The 20,714-nt window shown below is 35.3% G+C and overlaps 1 protein-coding gene, 1 long non-coding RNA gene and 1 pseudogene across 2 annotated transcripts; all 3 read left to right on the forward strand.

Annotated features, from left to right (window-relative positions):
* The window catches only part of LOC135227142 (pro-resilin-like), an 81,463-nt pseudogene that overhangs the window by 41,037 nt on the left and 19,712 nt on the right, over positions 1-20,714 (forward strand).
* LOC135227118 (pro-resilin-like) lies at positions 3,064-3,977 on the forward strand. Its single transcript, XM_064266993.1, has 3 exons — positions 3,064-3,109; positions 3,251-3,331; positions 3,533-3,977. Exons 1-3 carry the CDS (start codon positions 3,098-3,100, stop codon positions 3,845-3,847), a joined length of 408 nt encoding a protein of 135 aa, XP_064123063.1. The 5' UTR covers positions 3,064-3,097; the 3' UTR covers positions 3,848-3,977.
* Positions 17,617-18,287, forward strand: LOC135226814 (uncharacterized). The gene is made up of 2 exons (XR_010317288.1): positions 17,617-17,705; positions 17,843-18,287. It is a non-coding gene; the product is annotated as an uncharacterized LOC135226814 (long non-coding RNA).

Here is a 20,714-nt window from a genome sequence, read left to right on the forward strand (position 1 = left end):
GAGACAATCACAAATAAGGAAGCAGTTAAAGACCTTGGTGTGATGATAAATAGGAACATGTTATGCAATGATGAAAAAGCAATTCTATTGGCAAAATGTAAAGCAAAATGGGAAGGGTGTTGTTACGGCACTTCAAAACAAGAAAAGCTGAACACATGATTATGCTTTATAAAACATATGTTCGTAGTACACTTGAATATTGCAATATGATATGGTACCCACACTATCAAAAGGATATTGCACAAATAGAAAGTGTACAAAGGTCCTTTACAGCTAGAATAGAAGAAGTTAAGGACCTTGACTACTGGGAAAGACTACAATCCTTAAAATCATATAGTCGAAAGGAGAAGAGAACGCTACATGATAATTCAGATAGAAGGAATAGCAGAAAACATCTTGGAACTAAAAATATCAGAAAGAGCAAGCAGAGGTAGATTAATAGTGCCCAAAACTATACCAGGAAAAATAAGGAAAGCACACAGGACAATAATCCACTACGCACCAGCATCGATAATGCAGCGTCTATTCAATGCGTTGCCAGCTCATCTGAGGAATATATCAGGAGTGAGCGTAGATGTAAGAATAAGCTCGACAAATATTTAAACTGCATCCCAGACCATCCAAGATTAGAAGATGCAAAATATACCGGAAGATGTACTAGCAACTCTCTGGTAGACATCAGAGGTGCCTCACACTGAGGGACCTGGGGCAACCCGAACAAAATGTAAAGACTGTAAGGTAAGGTCTCCCTCTCTCTCTTGGGGATTTTGATACGAGTATGTTTTCAAGAATCATTTTTAGAGCTGTATGCCCTTTATATTTATATGTATGTATATACACATGTATGTATGCAAATATGTATACAGTATATATATTTGTGTATATATGTACATGAATACATATATATGTGCGTGTATATATGTTTCTGCTGTTCCCTTCTTAGCCACCAATGGTATTGTTTGTTTTTGTCTAGAAATGGGATCTAGGTTATCGTCTCAGGCCATCTGTGGAAAATACCAAAACACATGTCTTTGGAAAAATAACAATCATATATTTTGAAAGTATCAGAAAAAACGTAATTAATATTTGTCAGTATCTTTTATACCATTATGATGACAGAAGAATGTTCCTTTGCGATTGCACGTAGTCGAAAAAGGTTACAAAAGCAAGTTTTTCGATCAGAAACAAGACAAAAAAAGGGTTGCGAAAATATTCGGTAGACAATATCATGGCAGATCCAATATTCAACCACTCGTAGCTCATGGAGTAATAGCAAAAAGTCCTCTACTTTCATTCAAGTACAGAGAAATCATAAGATACTTATCTGAAGTGACGTTAAGTGACTGTGATCTAGAGAAGAAGAAGAAGAATAAGAAGAAGAAGAAGAAGAAGAAGAAGAAGGTTTTCAAGACTTTTATTGCATTTGATGTTCGCTAGAGTTTCAGGAAAGCAGATCGCAGCCGACACTCTTTCGAAACCGCTTAGAAAACTTGATCCAGGATTAATGGCATAATCCTTCTGCATTTCACTTTGATTTTTAGGTCATAACACTTCCGTAGCCAATAATCCCTCCCTAATATATTGTCTAATAATCATAACATGGGTCCCAAGGTAAAAATACTCTAGTTTTGATCTCAGATCCTTCGAATCCTCTAATATGAATATCTCTGTTTCTTTTTTACCATAGCCTAAATATGTTCCCTTGTGATACTTGGTTATTGGCCCTTTCCTGCATTTTAGATGAGTATGGATATAAGCAATCAGCCAGTGCACGACAGAAGTAACTCCCAAATAATTTGCCTATGTGTTAGTTTATCACAGTTTACACTTTGTTTTTTTTTCATTATTATACTATGTTTAAACGGGAAATGAAAAAATTCTACATTTTACGTCACTAGATTTTAAAAATTCTTAATAGTATCTGCTTAGGATTTGAAATAAAGACAAGGAGAGAACAGACGATAATGAGAATGACATATTTGAAAGGTTGCTATGTCATTTCTTTGTAAAATTCTAAACATTTTAAAACTCTCAAATAAGATAAAATGGCATTAGCAGCATTTTTGATACGAACCAACGAGTTATTGTCAATTTTCACAGTTTTCTCTGACAGTCAGACTGTTTTTGACTTAAAGATTACGTCATTACAGTCAATACCAAAATTAGAACCTGTTTCAGCATTTTGTCAGTCCTGAGTTCGTACGAAGAGCCCAATAGTTTTATGATCGTGAACAGCGAACAGGATACTGAAAACAAGTGATATCTGTTCTACAGCTGGGTATAGAAATGACGAAAGGCTTTAGAACATTTTATATCTCTGCAGAAAGATCAGCTTCTTTTGCTATAATTACATATTCCTCCTTAATAACTGGTTCTTGGCATTATGATAATCCGTATTCCCTATTGTTTTCTGCGACAGTAAACTGAGGTAAGATAAGGTGATCACTTGATAAACTAAACTATCTTTTCCTTTGCTAGATGTTGAAAATTTTGAATGTAAATAACATCCTTAACACCTCAATAAAGGTTATATAGTTATAAAATTTATTGGAGGCTATTTTTTGGGCTTCCTTTTAGAGACAAAAAAATGGAAAATTTAGAATTTCGAGAATAACTTCAACCAGATCCTTATAAAACAGAACAATGCTGGAAATAGAAAAAGGAAAAATTTTCCTGAGACTCTGACAAACTTCTGAAAATTATCAAGCAAATACATTGAATGATTCGATATTCCTGTGTCTTAATGGAAGAAGTATTAACATGTGTTCATATTCAAACAATAAATTAAAATAAGATATAAAAATCACAGGAACATTTTGCGTGATTTTCTTTATAAAAATTCAATAAAGCTAGAAATGTTTAGAGGTTTACAGCTATTAAAACCTAACGTATTTCATAAGAACTTTCCCTAGTTTATTGAGGAGGATTCACAACTGCAACTAACCATAGTGACAGAAACTCTTTGGAAATCCAACAGGAAAAACTTGTTTTAGAATCCATTACCTGACTCCACCCACCTTTGCAGTTTGTGGTATATAAACGACTCTGGAGGCAGGACACAGCATCAGTTTCCTCTTGAGACTCCAACAAGATCATCATGGTTGCCAAGGTAAGGAATGAGATGTTCTCAGTAAGATACATGTAATTAGAGTATGCATATGTGCTTGGGTATATGTTTAAATGACATAATGGCTAGGTAAGTCATATGATTTATATCAATAGTAATCATGTGTTTCAAATGACATTTCAGGTCGTCTTCGTTCTGGTGGGCTTAGTTGCCCTCGTGGCTGCCGACAGCTTCGAAAGCTTCGAAAGATACTCACGCCCAAGGGTGAGTTTTAGTAGCACTTTTTGAATTACAATGAAATATACAGGGTGACCATAAAGTCCCAGTATCATTCTGAGCAATAAATACTTGTAATGGTACTGAGACTTTATGGACACCGTGTATTTTAAATCACTTTCGTCTAAGTACTGAAACCTCAAACCACCGAAGACTCAGACTGAAGATACCGATTCCTCTCCCCTCCAGTTCTCCTCAGGATCCGCCGAGTCCTTCGAGTCCGGCGAGGCTCGTTACAACTTCGACTGGGCCGTCAACCATCCCCCCTCCCGCAACGACTTCGGACACCAGGAGGCCGGGGACGGCGAGAACACCCAGGGATCCTACTACGTCCACCTCCCCGACGGCCGCCTGCAGAAGGTGGCCTTCCGCGCTTCTGACGACGACGGTTACATCGCCGAGGTCACCTACTCCGGTGAGGCTCAGTTCCCCGACTCCTTCGAATCCTACGAGTCCCGTGAGGCTCCCAGGAGATTCTACTATGGCTCCAACGAGTCCAAGTAAATCCTTGAAAGGACGCGAGCGAAATATCCTTCTCAGATAAACCCGCAGATCCTAAAGACTTGTCTGCTGCTGGCAACCCCCAGGTCTTCCGATGTTATGTATTTATTATTTATTAAAAAGCAGATATGAATCTTTTATATAATTTCATCCCTTACCTTAACAAAATGTTTACTTAATTGGCTTCATTAAATTTTATATATAACGGTGGAAAAATTACGAGTAATAATCCATTACATAAGCACTGTCGAATATCGTATCAAATTTGTATCTAATCGTTACACTAATTACTCATGTTCGTGTGTTGTCACCATTATATAACAAATGAAATAAGCATAATTACTACTAATTTAGTTAATTAGAAGTAAAGATTACCGTTGACTCTCTCTCTATCTCTCTTTCTTTCTATATATACATACATACACATATATATATATATCTATGTATCTATACACACACACACACACACACACATATATATATATATATATATATATATATATATATTATATATATATATATATATATATATATATATATATATATATATATATATATATATATATATATATATATATATATATATATATATATATATATCATAAACATAAGGAGTTGGCGACATTTAGCCTTCTCAATTATCACTATTATATTCATAGAGACGACAGAACCAAAAATAAACCTTGAAAATAACGAAAGAAAGACAACCAGAACTGACAAGATCTAAGACCGTTTTCGTAAATCCGTTCATGAGTCATGACACGGAAGTATTATTCATGAGTCAGTGACCCTGAGGAGGTCAGAGCGGGCATTAAAGTCTGGGGTTTGAGGGTAGATAGGTAAGGAGGGCTTTAGGGATCTATTGATAACACACAAGGCAAAGGCGCATATTATCTCTCTCTCTCTCTCTCTCTCTCTCTCTCTCTCTCTCTCTCTCAACCCGAAATTAAAAATGGAGCTGCAGCAGGGCCTGATGGAGTTCCTGCTATTTTGTTAAAGAAAGTAGTTCATTCTATCGCAAAGCCACTTGCAATATTATTAAGACAAAGTGTAGATACAGGCAAGATTTATGATGAGCACAAATTAGCATTATATTACCCCTACTTTCAAAAGTGGATCAAGACTAGAGGCAAGTAATTATAGGCCTGTGAATCTAACATCACATATTATGAAAGTGTATGAAAGGGTAATGAAGAAAATATTATGAAACATTAATAAAAAAAATAATTTGTTTAATATAGGACAACATGGTTTCGTACCCAGAAAAAAAGTACACAACCCCAACTGTTAGTCCACCGTGAGAACATATTAAAAAATATGAAAAGCGGAAATGAAACAGATGTGGTTTATCTAGACTTTGCAAAAGCTTTTGACAAGGTAGACCATAATATATTAGCGAAGAAAATTAGAAAACACAATATCGTGGATAAAGTAGGAAGATGGTTAAAAGAATTTTTACACAACAGAAAACAGATAGTTATTGGAAACGATGAGAAATCGGATGAAGCCAAGGTAATATCCGGTGTGCCACAAGGTACGGTGTTAGCTGCAATACTGTTTGTTATTATGATTGAAGACATAGACAGTAATGTTAAGGATTCGGTAGTGAGTAGTTTCGCCGATGACACAAGAATAAGTAGAGAAATTACTTGTGATGAAGATAGGAACGCTCTACAAAGAGACCTTAACAAAGTATATGATTGGGCAGAGGTAAATAGGATGGTATTTAACTCTGATAAATTTGAATCAATAAATTATGGAGACAGAAGGAAAGCTATATGCATATAGGGGACCTAATAATGAGACAATCACAAATAAGGAAGCAGTTAAAGACCTTGGTGTGATGATAAATAGGAACATGTTATGCAATGATGAAATAGCAATTCTATTGGCAAAATGTAAAGCAAAAATGGGAATGTTGTTACGGCACTTCAAAACAAGAAAAGCTGGACACATGATTATGCTTTATAAAACATATGTTCGTAGTACACTTGAATATTGCAATATGATATGGTACCCACACTATCAAAAGGATATTGCACAAATAGAAAGTGTGCAAAGGTCCTTTACAGCTAGAATAGAAGAAGTTAAGGACCTTGACTACTGGGAAAGACTACAATCCTTAAAATTATATAGTCAAAAGGAGAAGAGAACGCTACATGATAATTCAGGCATGGAAACAGATAGAAGGAATAGCAGAAAACATCTTGGAACTAAAATATCAGAAAGAGCAAGCAGAGGTAGATTAATAGTGCCCAAAACTATACCAGGAAAAATAAGGAAAGCACACAGGACATTAATCCACTACGCACCAGCATCGATAATGCAGCGTCTATTCAATGCGTTTGCCAGCTCATCTGAGGAATATATCAGGAGTGAGCATAGATGTGTTTGAGAATAAGCTCGACAAATATTTAAACTGCATCCCAGACCATCCAAGATTGGAAGATGCAAAATATACCGGAAGATGTACTAGCAACTCTCTGGTAGGACATTAGAGGCGCGGGGACTGCCTCACACTGAGGGACCCACTGGGGCAACCCGAACAAGATGTAAGGTCTGTAAGGTAAGGTCTCCCTCTCTCTCTTGGGGATTTTGATACGAGTATGTTTTCAAGAATCATTTTTAGAGCTCGTGATGCCCTATATTACCTTTATATATATGTATACATACACATGTATGTATGCAAATACGTATACTGTATATATATTTGTGTATATATGTACATGAATACATATATGTGTGCGTGTATATATGTTTCTGCTGTTCTCTTCTTAGCCACCAATGGTATTTGTTTGTTTTTGTCTAGAAATGGGATCTAGGTTATCGTCTCAGGCCATCTGTGGAAAATACCAAAACACACGTCTTTGGAAAAATAACAATCATATATTTTTGAAAGTATCAGAAAAACGTAATTAATATTTGTCAGTGTCTTTTATATTATTATGAAGACAGCAGAATGTTCCTTTGAAAATAATTGCAAGTAGTCAGCAAAAGGATACAAAAGCAGGTTTTTTTCGGTCAGAAACAAGACAAAAAAAAGCGTTGAGGAAATATTCGGTAGGCAATGTCAGGGGCAGATCCAATATTCAACCACTCGTAGCTCATGGAGTAATAGCAAAAGTATCTCTACTTTCATTCAAGTAAAGAGACATCATAAGATACTTATCTGAAGTGACGTGAAGTTGACTGTGGATCTAGAGAAGAAGAAGAAGAAGAAGAAGAAGAAGAAGAAGAAGAAGAAGTATTCTAAAGCCTTTTATTGCATTTGATGTTCGTTGGAGTTTCAGGAAAGTAAATCACAGCCGACACTCTTTCGAAATCGCTTAGAAAACTTGACCCATGATCAATGGCGACAATCACCTTCTACATTTCACTTTTCATTCTTAGGTCATGACCAATAAGTAGCTGATAGGAATTCCTTCAATGGATTCCAAGATGAAAAATATTTGTGTTTTTGGTTATCGTAGATGATAAGGACCGCGTCATGCGATTCACTTTCTTGTTTTATACTTTGGTAAAACGTCCATATATATTTTCTCATATGGCATTCAGATTTGGATGCTGTTCCTTAAATGGACAAAAAACTATCGGAAATGAAAATCAGCTATACACCAGAAAACAAATTTGAATAGAATTGATTGTTTAGATTTGCATCTGTTTGTATTTCTAACAATATAGCGTTGTTCACTTCACTCATGTTATTGAACCGGTAAATATAACAACATTATTTTACGTCCCTCAATTAAAAAAGCACGACTACCTTTTTTATTATTCGTAAAAAATGACAAGGACGTTGAATAATGGGAATGACACGTTTTTGAAAGTAAGCAACTCCTTTTTTTTCATGAAATCATTAGTATTCTAAAACTCTCTATTGAAACAAAGGACAACGATCATTATCTCGACGAGCAGCTACAATTCTTTTGCAATATTCTTAATGTTCTTAGACAACCAAACCGTTTTCCCAACTTATACTTAAAAGAAAATCTACTACATTAAAAGAACAATAAATAATAAAATAAGAACCCAATTCATAATTTCGTCTATCTAAAGTTTGAGAAATGACGAAAATGTTCTCTGAAGGATCTAGTTCTTATGTCATAATAATCCATATTTCCTTAATAATCTGTTTTCTAACCTCAAATAGTCCATATATGTCTGTGGTTATTTTCCCAAAAGGCATCTAATGTAAGATACGGTGATCCACTCAACAAGAAATCCTTTTTATATTTTCCTATGCGGTAGGTATTAAAAATGATGATTTTGAATAACGTATCCTTAAGACGACAGGAAATATTATATTTATAAACTTTCTAAATAATTTTTCAGCCCTCATTTTAAATATTCCTCTAATTATGTCACAATGTCAAGAAAATGAATAAATATTTTGAATTTTAAGAAAATCTCAAACGAGATTCTTATAAAAAAACAACAAAAGCGTAAAATAAACAAAAGAATTTTGTTGCAACTTTTACAAAACTCTTAAAAATTATACAATCAAATTCTATGACAATGTATACGTAGTTATTTTAAGGAAAGAAATATTGATAAGCCATTTTGATATTTTCAATAACGTAAGATAAAGATTTAAATGCCACAGGGATATCTTTTTTAACGAAAATTGTTTTAAAATATTACTTAAAGCAACAAAGGTGTAAAGCATACAAGAACTAAAGCTTAACATATCTAACATATATACTTTCCTAATCTATTGAGGAGGAATCACAGTTGCATCTTGCTGTGTGACAGAAACTTTGGAAATCCAACAGGAAAAACTTGTTTTTAGATTCCATTACAAGACTCCACCCACCTTTGCAGTTTGTGGTATATAACGACTCTGGAGGCAGGACAGAGCATCAGTTTCCTCTCCGAGACTCCAACAAGATCATCATGTTGCCAAGGTAACGAATGAGATGTTCTCAGTAAGATACATGTAATTAGAGTCTGCTTATGTGCTTGGGTATATGTAAATGATATATGCTAGGTAAGTCATATGATTTATATCAATAGTAATCATGTGTTTCAAATGGCATTTCAGGTCGTCTTCGCTCTGGTGGGCTTAGTTGCCCTCGTGGCTGCCGACAGCTTCGAAAGATACTCCCGCCCAAGGGTGAGTTTTATTAGCATTTTTTAAAAATTATAATGAAATTTATAATAAAAAAAATGAGGTCGAAATACTGAAACCTCAAACCACGAAGACTGAGACTGAAGATACCGATTCCTCTCCTCTCCAGTTCTCCTCAGGATCCGCCGAGTCCTTCGAGTCAGGCGAGGCTCGTTACAACTTCGACTGGGCCGTCAACCATCCCCCCTCCCGCAACGACTTCGGACACCAGGAGGCCGGGGACGGCGAGAACACCCAAGGGATCCTACTTCGTCCACCTCCCCGACGGCCGCCTGCAGAAGGTGGCTTTCCGCGCTTCTGACGACGACGGATACATTGCCGAGGTCACCTACTCCGGTGAGGCTCAGTTTCCCCGACTCCTTCGAGTCCTACGAGTCCCGTGAGGCTCCCAGGAGATTCTACTATGGCTTCCAACGAGTCCAAGTAAAACCTCGAAAAAAACGCGAGCGAAATATCCTTCTCAGATAAATCCGCAGATCCGAAAGACTTGTCTGCTGCTGGCAACCACCAGGTCTTCCGATGTTATGTATTTATTATTTATTAAAAAGCAGATATGAATCTTTTTTGATATTTCACCCTTACTTAAATTGATACATAATTGGCTTCATTAAATCTTACATGTAACGTTGGAAAAAAACTACGAGTAATAATCCATTACATTAGGTGCTGTTGGAAATCGTAATAAATTCGTATCTAATCGGTACACTATTTACTCATGCTCGTGTTCTGTCGCTAATATATAACAAATGAAATAAAACGTAATTACTACCAATTTAGTTAATTAGAAGCAAATATTACTGTTGACTCTCTCTCTCTCTCTCTCTCTCTCTCTCTCTCTCTCTCGCTCTCTCTCTCTCTCTCTCTCTCTCTACTCTCCTCTCTCTCTCTCTCTCTCTATATATATATATATATATATTATATATTATATATTATATATATATATATATATATAATATATATATATATTTATATATATATGTGTGTATATATATATTATAAGGAGTTGGTGACAGTAGCCTTCTCAGTTATCACTATTAGTATATTCATAGAGACAACAGAACCAAAAATAAACCTTGAAAATAACGAAAGAAAGACAGACAAATAAAGCCAGAACTGACAAGATCTAAGACCGTTTTCGTAAATCCGTTCATGAGTCATGGCACGAAGTATTATTCATGAGTCAGTGACCCTGAGGAGGTCAGAGCGGGGGGCATTAAGTCTGGGGTTGCGGGGCAGATAAGGTCTCTTAATACCACGCAAGGGAAAGTCTCTCTCTCTCGCATTGTTTGCATGTATAGTTTACATTTCGGATTGTGATATGAATCTGTATTCAAGAATCATTTTAGAAATATATAACCCTTATATTTATATTTATGTATATAGTACATACATACATATATATATGTAAATATATGCAGTACATATAGATGAATGCTTAAAAATCACAGTAGATGCACGTGACTTCATAAATAAGCGAATACCACGGGAAAAGCTTAAAACCCATATCTAAAGCCGCTGGATAGTGCTACGACAGCGGCTTTGGGATATGGGTTAATCTTTGGTGTATTTATGGTAACCTGGACTGTGTCGACATCTCAAAATCCTTTTGTTATTTAGAAAAATTTAATCAAAACCTATGCCCTGATGATATCAATATTTGTAAAGGTATTGTGTATGGTGCTATGGAGTAAACCTTCTCCCCCTAATGTACCCGTGAGATTTCTCCAGGCTTTAAGAAAATTAAAGAAGACGAAACAGTGAAGGTGACAAAAGCAGATAAATCTAATGCAGTGGTAATAAAGAATAAAAGTGACTATATAAGTAAAATAATGACATTGCTAAATGATACTGATACTTATACGAAACTGAGGTCTGACCCTACACAGACAGTTAACTCCCATTTTAATAAACAAATTAAATCCATTTTGAAGGCTTGGACCATTTAATTAAACAGTTTCCACCGCAATGCGCCTCCTACCTTATATGAATGGTTTAGTCGAGACACATAAAATCAATAACCCTATCAGACCAATCATTAGTTCAGTGGGCTCAGTTACGTATAATTTATCTAAATGGCTTGTAAAAATTCTTACTCCTTTGGTAGGAAACATTTCTAACACGAATGTTAAAAACAATGTTGATTTTATAAACAAATTGAATAGTTTAAATTTGAATTATGATTTTAATATGGTTAGTTTTGATGTTGTCTCTTTATTTACAAAAGTGCCTGTAGATGACTTACTTGAATATTTGGAAGAGGAATTAGAGCGTCATGACATTCCCTTAAGTGTAGCAAATCTCATTAATCTCATAAGGTTATGTATCAAAGATAGTAAATTTTGTTTCAATGGGGAATTTTTTGTACAAAAGTTTGGCATGGCTATGGGTAATCCCTTATCTCCTGTCCTTAGCAATATTTACATGGAATTTTTTGAGACCAAACTCTTACCAAGAATTTTGCCCCAAAAAGTTATTTGGTTTAGATATGGATGATATCTTCTGTATTTGGCCAGTTCACGAAAACCTCCAGGAATTCCTTAATAATCTCAATAATTTAGTCCCTTCTATAAAATTTTACTGTAGAGGAAGAAAGAAATTGTAATTTGAATTTTCTTGATGTAACTGTCCATAGAAACGATAGAAAGTTTCACCTTTTCAGTCTTTCGAAAATCAACTAATATTGCCTCTTTTGTTCATTACTACTCCCATCACCATCAAAATGTTAAATTCTCTGCTTTTTTTTTTCTGGGATGTTCCTAAGGGCTCTTTACGTGTCTGTAGCCCGCAGTTTATTGACGCTGAAATTAAAACACTATTTATGATATTGCATTGAAAGTAAAATGCCAAAGGACTTTTGTAGATGTGGCATGGAAAAGAGCTAGAAAAACATTTTATTCAACTAATGACAAACTTGAATTTAGTAAGCATAACATTCTAAAATTACCTTATGATGAAAGGTTTTTAGATATTCCTAGAATTTTAAAGCTTTTTAACATAAATGTTGTTTTCAGTAATATTAATGGTCAATAGTTCAGTAATCAAAAATTCTCCTAAAGATCTTCCAGGCTGCATATATGAAATTCCTTGCAAAAGTGTGATAAAGTCAATTACGGACAGACCGGCAAATCTCTTTCACAGCGTCTCAAGCAACATCAATATTCTGTGAGAACTGGGCAAATATCGAATGCATTATTCGTACTATGAGAGATTTAGACCATCCTATTAACTGTAGTCAAGCAAGAGCCTTAGTCCCATGTAATGACACTGTTAAAAGGAATATCATTGATTCTTGTTTTATCAAGTCAAATATAGAAATGTTCTAAATTTAAGTCTTGGTTTATTTAAACTTGATGCGTTTCATAATGAAAAAAGTTGTTGATAAATGTAAGCAACAAAATAATATATTCAGTTTTTACATGTTTTGGACTGTAAAGATACTTTGTAATTTCGGTTAGGGTCAGAATCTGTTTAAGTTTGTGACCGTGTGATATCCGATAATCCTGGATTATCCCTTTTAATTTTTACCCTTTTGATAATTAACCATCTGGTATTCCTGATCTTGTTTGTATCTGAGACCTTCCTCTCCAATTGTACTTTAGTAGCTCCTTGACGATGTCTGAGTAAAGACGAAAGCGCTTGGATTTCTGACTATCATTTTCCCGTGGTATTCGCTTATATAGATGAATATATGTGTTTGCATGTGTTACGACCTCATTTACGGCCGTAATTTCAAGGGTTCTTGTCTCTACTCAGAATTTGCGGTCAGTAAAAAATGCAACACAGCAACTTAGGAACAAAAGAACAAAACTCCTCAACAAAAGTTACAATATTTATTTCCACAAGAAAAGGTAATGGTTGGCAAAAAAAATAATAATCAAAATGAATATATATATCAAGGCAAAAACCAACCTTAAGATCTTTAAAAGATCACCTATAACTAAACTAAACCCTAACCAAGAAATAGGATATTTTAAATATGCATTCAGGTAGGTACCTTCCAAATAACTGGCCAGACAAAACTAACCTAAGAAAATAAGTTAGGCAGAAGGAAGCAAGAGAAAATAAGAGGGAAACTTAATAATACTCCTACCTATAGTAGTACCAATCTAAGGTGAGGGTTTGGGCGTGTCTAAAAGCGAAAACACGCGTGCCATATCTTAAAGTTCTTTGTAGAGGCGGCCAAAGTCAAAGCTCTGTATTTCTTACTAATCACCCAAGGGAAACATTACCCTTAGGTCTTAACCTCTGTCCTGTACAGATTATCCTCCTTTCAGAGTCTGGTGAAAGGGGAATGCCCACTCTAATTGTCTTAGAAAGGTTCGCTGGTATAAATTTATTTTTCCTTTATTCAGATATGTGTGTTGGCATTAAAACTTCTAATATGAAACAGTTTTTTTTTTATTCTTCAAGTAACTTATTAACAACCTACATGAGAGAAAACTAAAGGGAAATCATGGATATGATAAATTTCATACTATTTAATTATTTCTTTATTTTAGAAACATTCGAGTAATAAATACCGTATATCTAATAAATAAGAATAATAATGACTACACTATTTAACCTCGTGATGCATGCATTGACAATGGTTTTCAAAGAGAACAGTACAGAACAGCGTAAAAAGACGAGAGAGAGAGGGGAATGCTTTAAGAGGACTCCTCATCAGAAGATTCCTCATCAGAAGAGTCAAGACTTACAATAAATGAATCAATATATTTATCAATCAAGATATCTTTTGCTGCATCTTCCTCTTACAATTGCTCGGCATGTCTTACGGCCTTTTCCCAATTTCTGGTGTCACAGTATCCAGAGCTTCTTTAGTAAGTTCCGATAGATTTGCCATATTAAAATCGTTTAGTTTCGCTATGAAACTTTTCACTTGGCCCCAAATTTCTCAATTTATAGAAAAGTTCAGATAACAGACATCTTTTAAGCATTTAATCACACACAAACACACACGTGTTTGAGCGCCAACTATATTTACATCCGCTAATCCTTACCTTCACCATAAAGGACCCCAGCTTATAAGATTTGACCATTCTTAAGAGATTAACGATAGGTATATTCTTCTTGACTGACAGATACAGAGTTCGATACTTGATCTGAGAATCGAGATTGTAGATGTGGCAACATGTCTGCCACGTTTCTCAAATATGATATTGAAAAACTTAAGAATGTTGATCATTAACAACTGTATAACGTAAAAAAACATGTTTAGCAAATATTTCAGAGTAATTCCCTTCAGTTTTGGCATATAACAACGACCTATATTCCATAAAATTTTCCTTAGAATGGAAGTTTGGCAACGCACGTAAATGACTTTCGACCCAACAAAACCCTCACCATAGATTGGTACTAACTTATAAACACATACAGACTAAATTATACTCAAAACTTAACTTAGTGAATAGAATATATTAAGAATAATTGTAAGAAGTTGAAAAACAATAAATTATGAAAATAACCTCACAAATTGATTCAACCACAAGAGGCTTAGTAGATTGTCTCTTTAGGCCATACAAGGTCCAGAAGACCGTACTGCAAACAGGGATGTGCAAATCTACAGGTACCCAGCGATCCACGATCGTCTTAAATAGCTATAAAACATCCCATACCTGTCAGAACGCCGTCCTACTTGTCTCCACGAGTTCCAAGAACTCACTGACGCTGATGCAGAGGTCAACCGGGTCAAGGTGCAATGCCTGCAGGCAACCCAAAATACCACGGGAACACAGAGGGTGGTAGCCTCAGAGAATCCGGGACGTCAACGGTTCTCGCACGCCACAAACTGGGCCGTTTCTCAGTAGATACGGGCCAACTCGTTCGGAATCCTTCCGAAGAACGAGGGAAGGGGCGTGGCTGACGAATGCCGCTGGTGACAGACACCAGCGACCACACACAAGGCAGCAAAGGATTAAAGAAGCCGTGATCCAAATCTCCGTACAAACTGCTGAAGTGACCATAAATAAAGGGGCAAAGCGTCAGGCTGTGAGGAGGAACTCGGACTAACTCTGCCACGTATCACCACCCTTACGACCAAGCCTTCCACTCGAGTCACCACAGCTCATAGGAGAGAAAAAATAACGACGTTAATAAGGCACTTCAGTAGTTCACTAATACCGGGGGAGAAGGTGGAAAACAAAGCAAAACTGCTAAGTCATATGACTCCCTTACAGAGTTCATCGAACTAATAAACGATACTAACTTTTGTTAAAAAAAACTTAACCCAAAATAAGATCAAAAGGTTGGACAACTATTAAAAAATTAGAATTAACAAATTATTAACTTACTTTAATCTAATAGCATGTATATATATGTTTCTGGCGTTCCCTTCTTAGCCAACCAATGGTATTTGTTTGTTTTTGTCTAGAAATGGAATCAAGGGTATCGTCTCAGGCCATCTGCGGAAAATACTAAAACAAACGTCTTTGGAAAAATAACAATCATAATTTTGAAAATATCAGAAAAAACCGATTATTATTTGTCAGTGTCTTTTATATTATTATGAAGACAGCAGAATGTTCTTTTCTGATTGCACGTAGTCAGAAAAGGATACAAAAGCTGGTTTTTTGGTCAGAAAAAAGAGAAAAAAGCGTTGCGCAAATATTGGGTATCAATGCCATGGTCAGTTCCAATATTTATTCACATCGTAGCTCATGGAGTAATAGCAAAAGTCCCTCTGCTTTCATTCGGGTAGAGAGAAATCACAAGAAACATATCTGAAGCTGACTGTGGATGAAGAGAAGAAGAAGAAGAAGAAGAAGGAGAAGAAGAAGAAGAAGAGAAGAAGTGTTTCTCAAGCCTTTTATTGCATCTGATGTTCGTTGGAGTTTCAGGAAAGTAAATCACAACCGACGCTCTTTCGAAATCTCTTAGAAAACTTGATCCATGATCAACGGCATAATCCTTCTACATTTCACTTTCATTCTTAGGTCATGACCAATAAGTAGCTGATAGGAACTCCTTCAATGGATTCCAAGATGAAAAATATTTGGGTTTTTGGTTATCGTAGATGATAAGGACCGCGTCATGTGATTCATTTTTTTCTTTTCTACTTTGGTAAAACGTCAATATATATTTTCTCTTATGGCATTCAGATGTGGATGCTGTTCCTTAAATGGACAAAACTATCGGAAATGAAAACCAGCCATACAACAGAAAACAAATTTGAATAGATTTGATTTGTTTAGAGTTTGCATCTGTTTGTATTTCTAACAATATAGCGTTGTTCACTCAATCACTGTTATTGAACCGGTAAATATAACAACATTATTTTACGTTTCTCAATTAAAAAAGCACTACTACCTGAATAATGGGAATGACACGTTTTTGAAAGTAAGCAACTCCTTTTTTTCATGAAATCATTAGTATTATAACACTCTCTAATGAAACACAGGACAACGATCATTATCTCGAAGCGAAACTACAATTCTTTTGCAATATTCTTATGTTCTTAGACAACCAAACCATTTTCCAACTTATACTTAAATTTACTACATTAAAAGAACAATAAATGATAAAATAAGAAACCCAATTCATAATTTCGCCAATGTAGAGTTTGAGAAATGACGAAAATGTTCTTTGAAGGATCTAGTTCTCATGTCATAATAATCCATATTTCCTTAATAATCAGTTTTCTACCTTCAAATAGTCTGTATGTATATGTGTATGATTATTTTCCCAAAAAGCATCTAACGTAAGATACGGTGATCCCCTCGATAAAGAAACCTTTATTATAATTTTTTTATGATTTTGAATAACGTATCCTTAAGACGATAGGAAATGTTTATATTTATAACTTTCTAAAAATATTTGTCAGCCCTCATTTTAAATATTCCTATAATTTCGCCACAATGTCACGTAAAAAATGGAATATTTTGAATTTTGAGAAAATCTCAAATGAGCTTCTTATAAAAAAGAACAATGTAAGAAATAAATAAAAGAATTTTGTCCCAGCTTTTACAAAACTCTTAAAATTCATGCATTGCAATTCTATGACTTGTATACGTAGTTATTTTAAGAAAAGAAATACTGATAAGCCATTTTGATATTTTTAATAACGTAAGATAAAGATTGAAATGCCACAGGGATACGAAAATTGTTTTAAAATATTTCTTAAAGCAACAAAGGTGTAAAAAAAAAAAAAGCAATACAAGAACTAAAGCTTAACATATCTAACATATATACTTTCCTAATCTATTGAGGAGGAATCACAATTGCGTGATTTTCTTTATAAAAATTCAATAAAGCTAGAAATGTTTAGAGGTTTACAGCAATTAAAACCTAACGTATTTCATAAGAACGTTTCCCTAGTTTATTGAGGAGGATTCACAACTGCAACTAACCATAGTGACAGAAAACTCTTTGGAAATCCAACAGGAAAAACTTGTTTTAGATTCCATTACCTGACTCCACCCACCTTTGCAGTTTGTGGTATAGAAACGACTCTGGAGGCAGGACAGACATCAGTTTCCTTCCTCTCGAGACTCCAACAAGATCATCATGGTTGCCAAGGTAACGAATGAGATGTTCTCAGTAAGTTACATGTAATTAGAGAATGCATATGTGCTTGGGTATATGTAAATGACATATGCTAGGTAAGTCATATGATTTATATCAATAGTAATCATGTGTTTCAAATGACATTTCAGGGTCGTCTTCGTTCTGGTGGGCTTAGTTGCCCTCGTGGCTGCCGACAGCTTCGAAAGCTTCGAAAGATACTCCCGCCCAAGGGTGAGTTTTAGTAGCATTTTTTGAATTATAATGAAATTTATAAAAAAAACAAAAAAAAAAAAAATGAGGTCGAAATCTCAAACCCCAAACCACAGAAGACTCAGACTGAAGATACCGATTCCTCTCCGCCCCTCCAGTTCTCCTCAGGATCCGCCGAGTCCTTCGAGTCCGGCGAGGCTCGTTACAACTTCGACTGGGCCGTCAACCACCCTCCCTCCCGCAACGACTTCGGACACCAGGAGGCCGGGGACGGCGAGAACACCCAGGGATCCTACTTCGTCCACCTCCCCGACGGCCGCCTGCAGAAGGTGGCCTTCCGCGCTTCTGACGACGACGGATACATCGCCGAGGTCACCTACTCCGGTGAGGCTCAGTTCCCCGACTCCTTCGAATCCTACGAGTCCCGTGAGGCTCCCAGGAGATTCTACTATGGCTCCAACGAGTCCAAGTAAATCCTCGAAAGGACGCGAGCGAAATATCCCTCTAAGATAAACCCGCAGATCCTAAAGACTTGTCTGCTGCTGACAACCACCAGGTCTTCCGATGTTATGTATTTATTATTTATTAAAAAGCAGATATGAATCTTTTATATAATTTCATCCCTTACCTTAACAAAATGTTTACTTAATTGGCTTCATTAAATTTTATATATAACGATGGAAAAATTACGAGTAATAATCAATTACATAAGCACTGTCGAATATCGTATCAAATTTGTATCTAATCGTTACACTAATTACTCATGTTCGTGTGTTTTGTCACCATTATATAACAAATGAAATAAGCATAATTACTACTAATCTAGTTAATTAGAAGTAAAGATTACCGTTGACTCTCTCTCGTCTAGCTCTCTTTCTTTCTATATATACATACATACACACACACACACACACACACACACACACACACACATATATATATATATATATATATATCGATATATATATGATATATATATATATATATATCTATGTATCTATACACACACACACACACACACACATATATATATATATATATATATATATATATATATATATGTATATATATATATATATATATATATATATATATATATATATATATATATATCTATATTTATATATATATATATATCATAAGCATAAGGAGTTGGCGACATGTAGCCTTCTCAATTATCACTATTATATTCATAGTGACAACAGAACCAAAAATAAACCTTGAAAATAACGAAAGAAAGGACACCAGCCAAGAACTACAAGGATCTAAGACCGTTTTCGTAAATCCGTTCATGAGTCATGACACGAAGTATTATCCATGAGTCAGTGACCCTGAGGAGGTCAGAGCGGGCATTAAAGTCTGGGGTTTGAGGGTAGATAAGGTCAGGGAGGGCTTTAGGGATCTATTGATAACATACAGGCAAAGGCGCATATATATCTCTCTCTCTCTCTCTCTCTCTCTCTCTCTCTCTCAACCCGAAATTACAAATGGAGCTGCAGCAGGGCCTGATGGAGTTCCTGCTATTTTGTTAAAGAAAGTAGTTCATTCTATCGCAAAGCCACTTGCAATATTATTAAGACAAAGTGTAGATACAGGCAAGATTTATGATGAGCACAAATTAGCATATATTACCCCTACTTTCAAAAGTGGATCAAGACTAGAGGCAAGTAATTATAGGCCTGTGAGTCTAACATCACATATTATGAAAGTGTATGAAAGGGTAATGAAGAAAAATATTATGAAACATTTAATAAAAAATAATTTGTTTAATATAGACAACATGGTTTTCGTAACCAAAAAAGTACAACAAACCCAACTGTTAGTCCACCGTGAGAACATTCAAAAAATATGAAAAGCGAAATGAAAACAGAGTGGTGGTTTATCTAGACTTTGCAAAAGCTTTTGACAAGGTAGACATAAATATATTAGCGAAGAAAATTAGAAAACACAATATCGTGGATAAAGTAGGAAGATGGTTAAAAGAATTTTTACACAACAGAAAACAGATAGTTATTGCAAACGATGAGAAATCGGATGAAGCCAAGGTAATATCCGGTGTGCCACAAGGTACGGTGTTAGCTGCAATACTGTTTATTATTATGGATTGAAGAAACATAGACAGTAATGTTCAGGATTCTGGTAGTGAGTAGTTTCGCCGATGACACAAGAATAAGTAGAGAAATTACTTGTGATGAAGATAGGAACGCTCTACAAAGAGACCTTAACAAAGTATATGATTGGGCAGAGGTAAATAGGATGGTATTTAACTCTGATAAATTTGAATCAATAAATTATGGAGACAGAGAAGGAAAGCTATATGCTTATAGGGGGGACCTAATAATGAGACAATCACAAATAAGGAAGCAGTTAAAGACCTTGGTGTGATGATAAATAGGAACATGTTATGCAATGATGAAATAGCAATTCTATTGGCAAAATGTAAAGCAAAAATGGGAATGTTGTTACGGCACTTCAAAACAAGAAAAGCTGAACACATGATTATGCTTTATTTAAAAACATATGTTCTTAGTACACTTGAATATTGCAATATGATATGGTACCCACACTATCAAAAGGATAATTGCACAAATAGAAAAGTGTACAAAGGTCCTTTACAGCTAGAATAGAAGAAGTTAAGGACCTTGACTACTGGGAAAGACTACAATCCTTAAAATTATATAGTCGAAAGGAGAAGAGAACGCTACATGATAATTCAGGCATGGAAACAGATAGAAGGAATAGCAGAAAACATCTTGGAACTAAAAATATCAGAAAGAGCAAGCTGAGGTAGATTAATAGTGCCCAAAACTATACCAGGAAAAATAAGGAAAAGCACACAGGACATAAATCACTACGCACCAGCATCGATAATGCAGCGTCTATTCAATGCGTTGCCAGCTCATCTGAGGAATATATCAGGAGTGAGCGTAGATGTGTTTAAGAATAAGCTCGACAAATATTTAAACTGCATCCCAGACCATCCAAGATTAGAAGATGCAAAATATACCGGAAGATGTACTAGCAACTCTC

The sequence above is a fragment of the Macrobrachium nipponense genome, chromosome 15 (assembly GCF_015104395.2).
Source record: "Macrobrachium nipponense isolate FS-2020 chromosome 15, ASM1510439v2, whole genome shotgun sequence".
NCBI lineage: Eukaryota > Metazoa > Arthropoda > Malacostraca > Decapoda > Palaemonidae > Macrobrachium > Macrobrachium nipponense.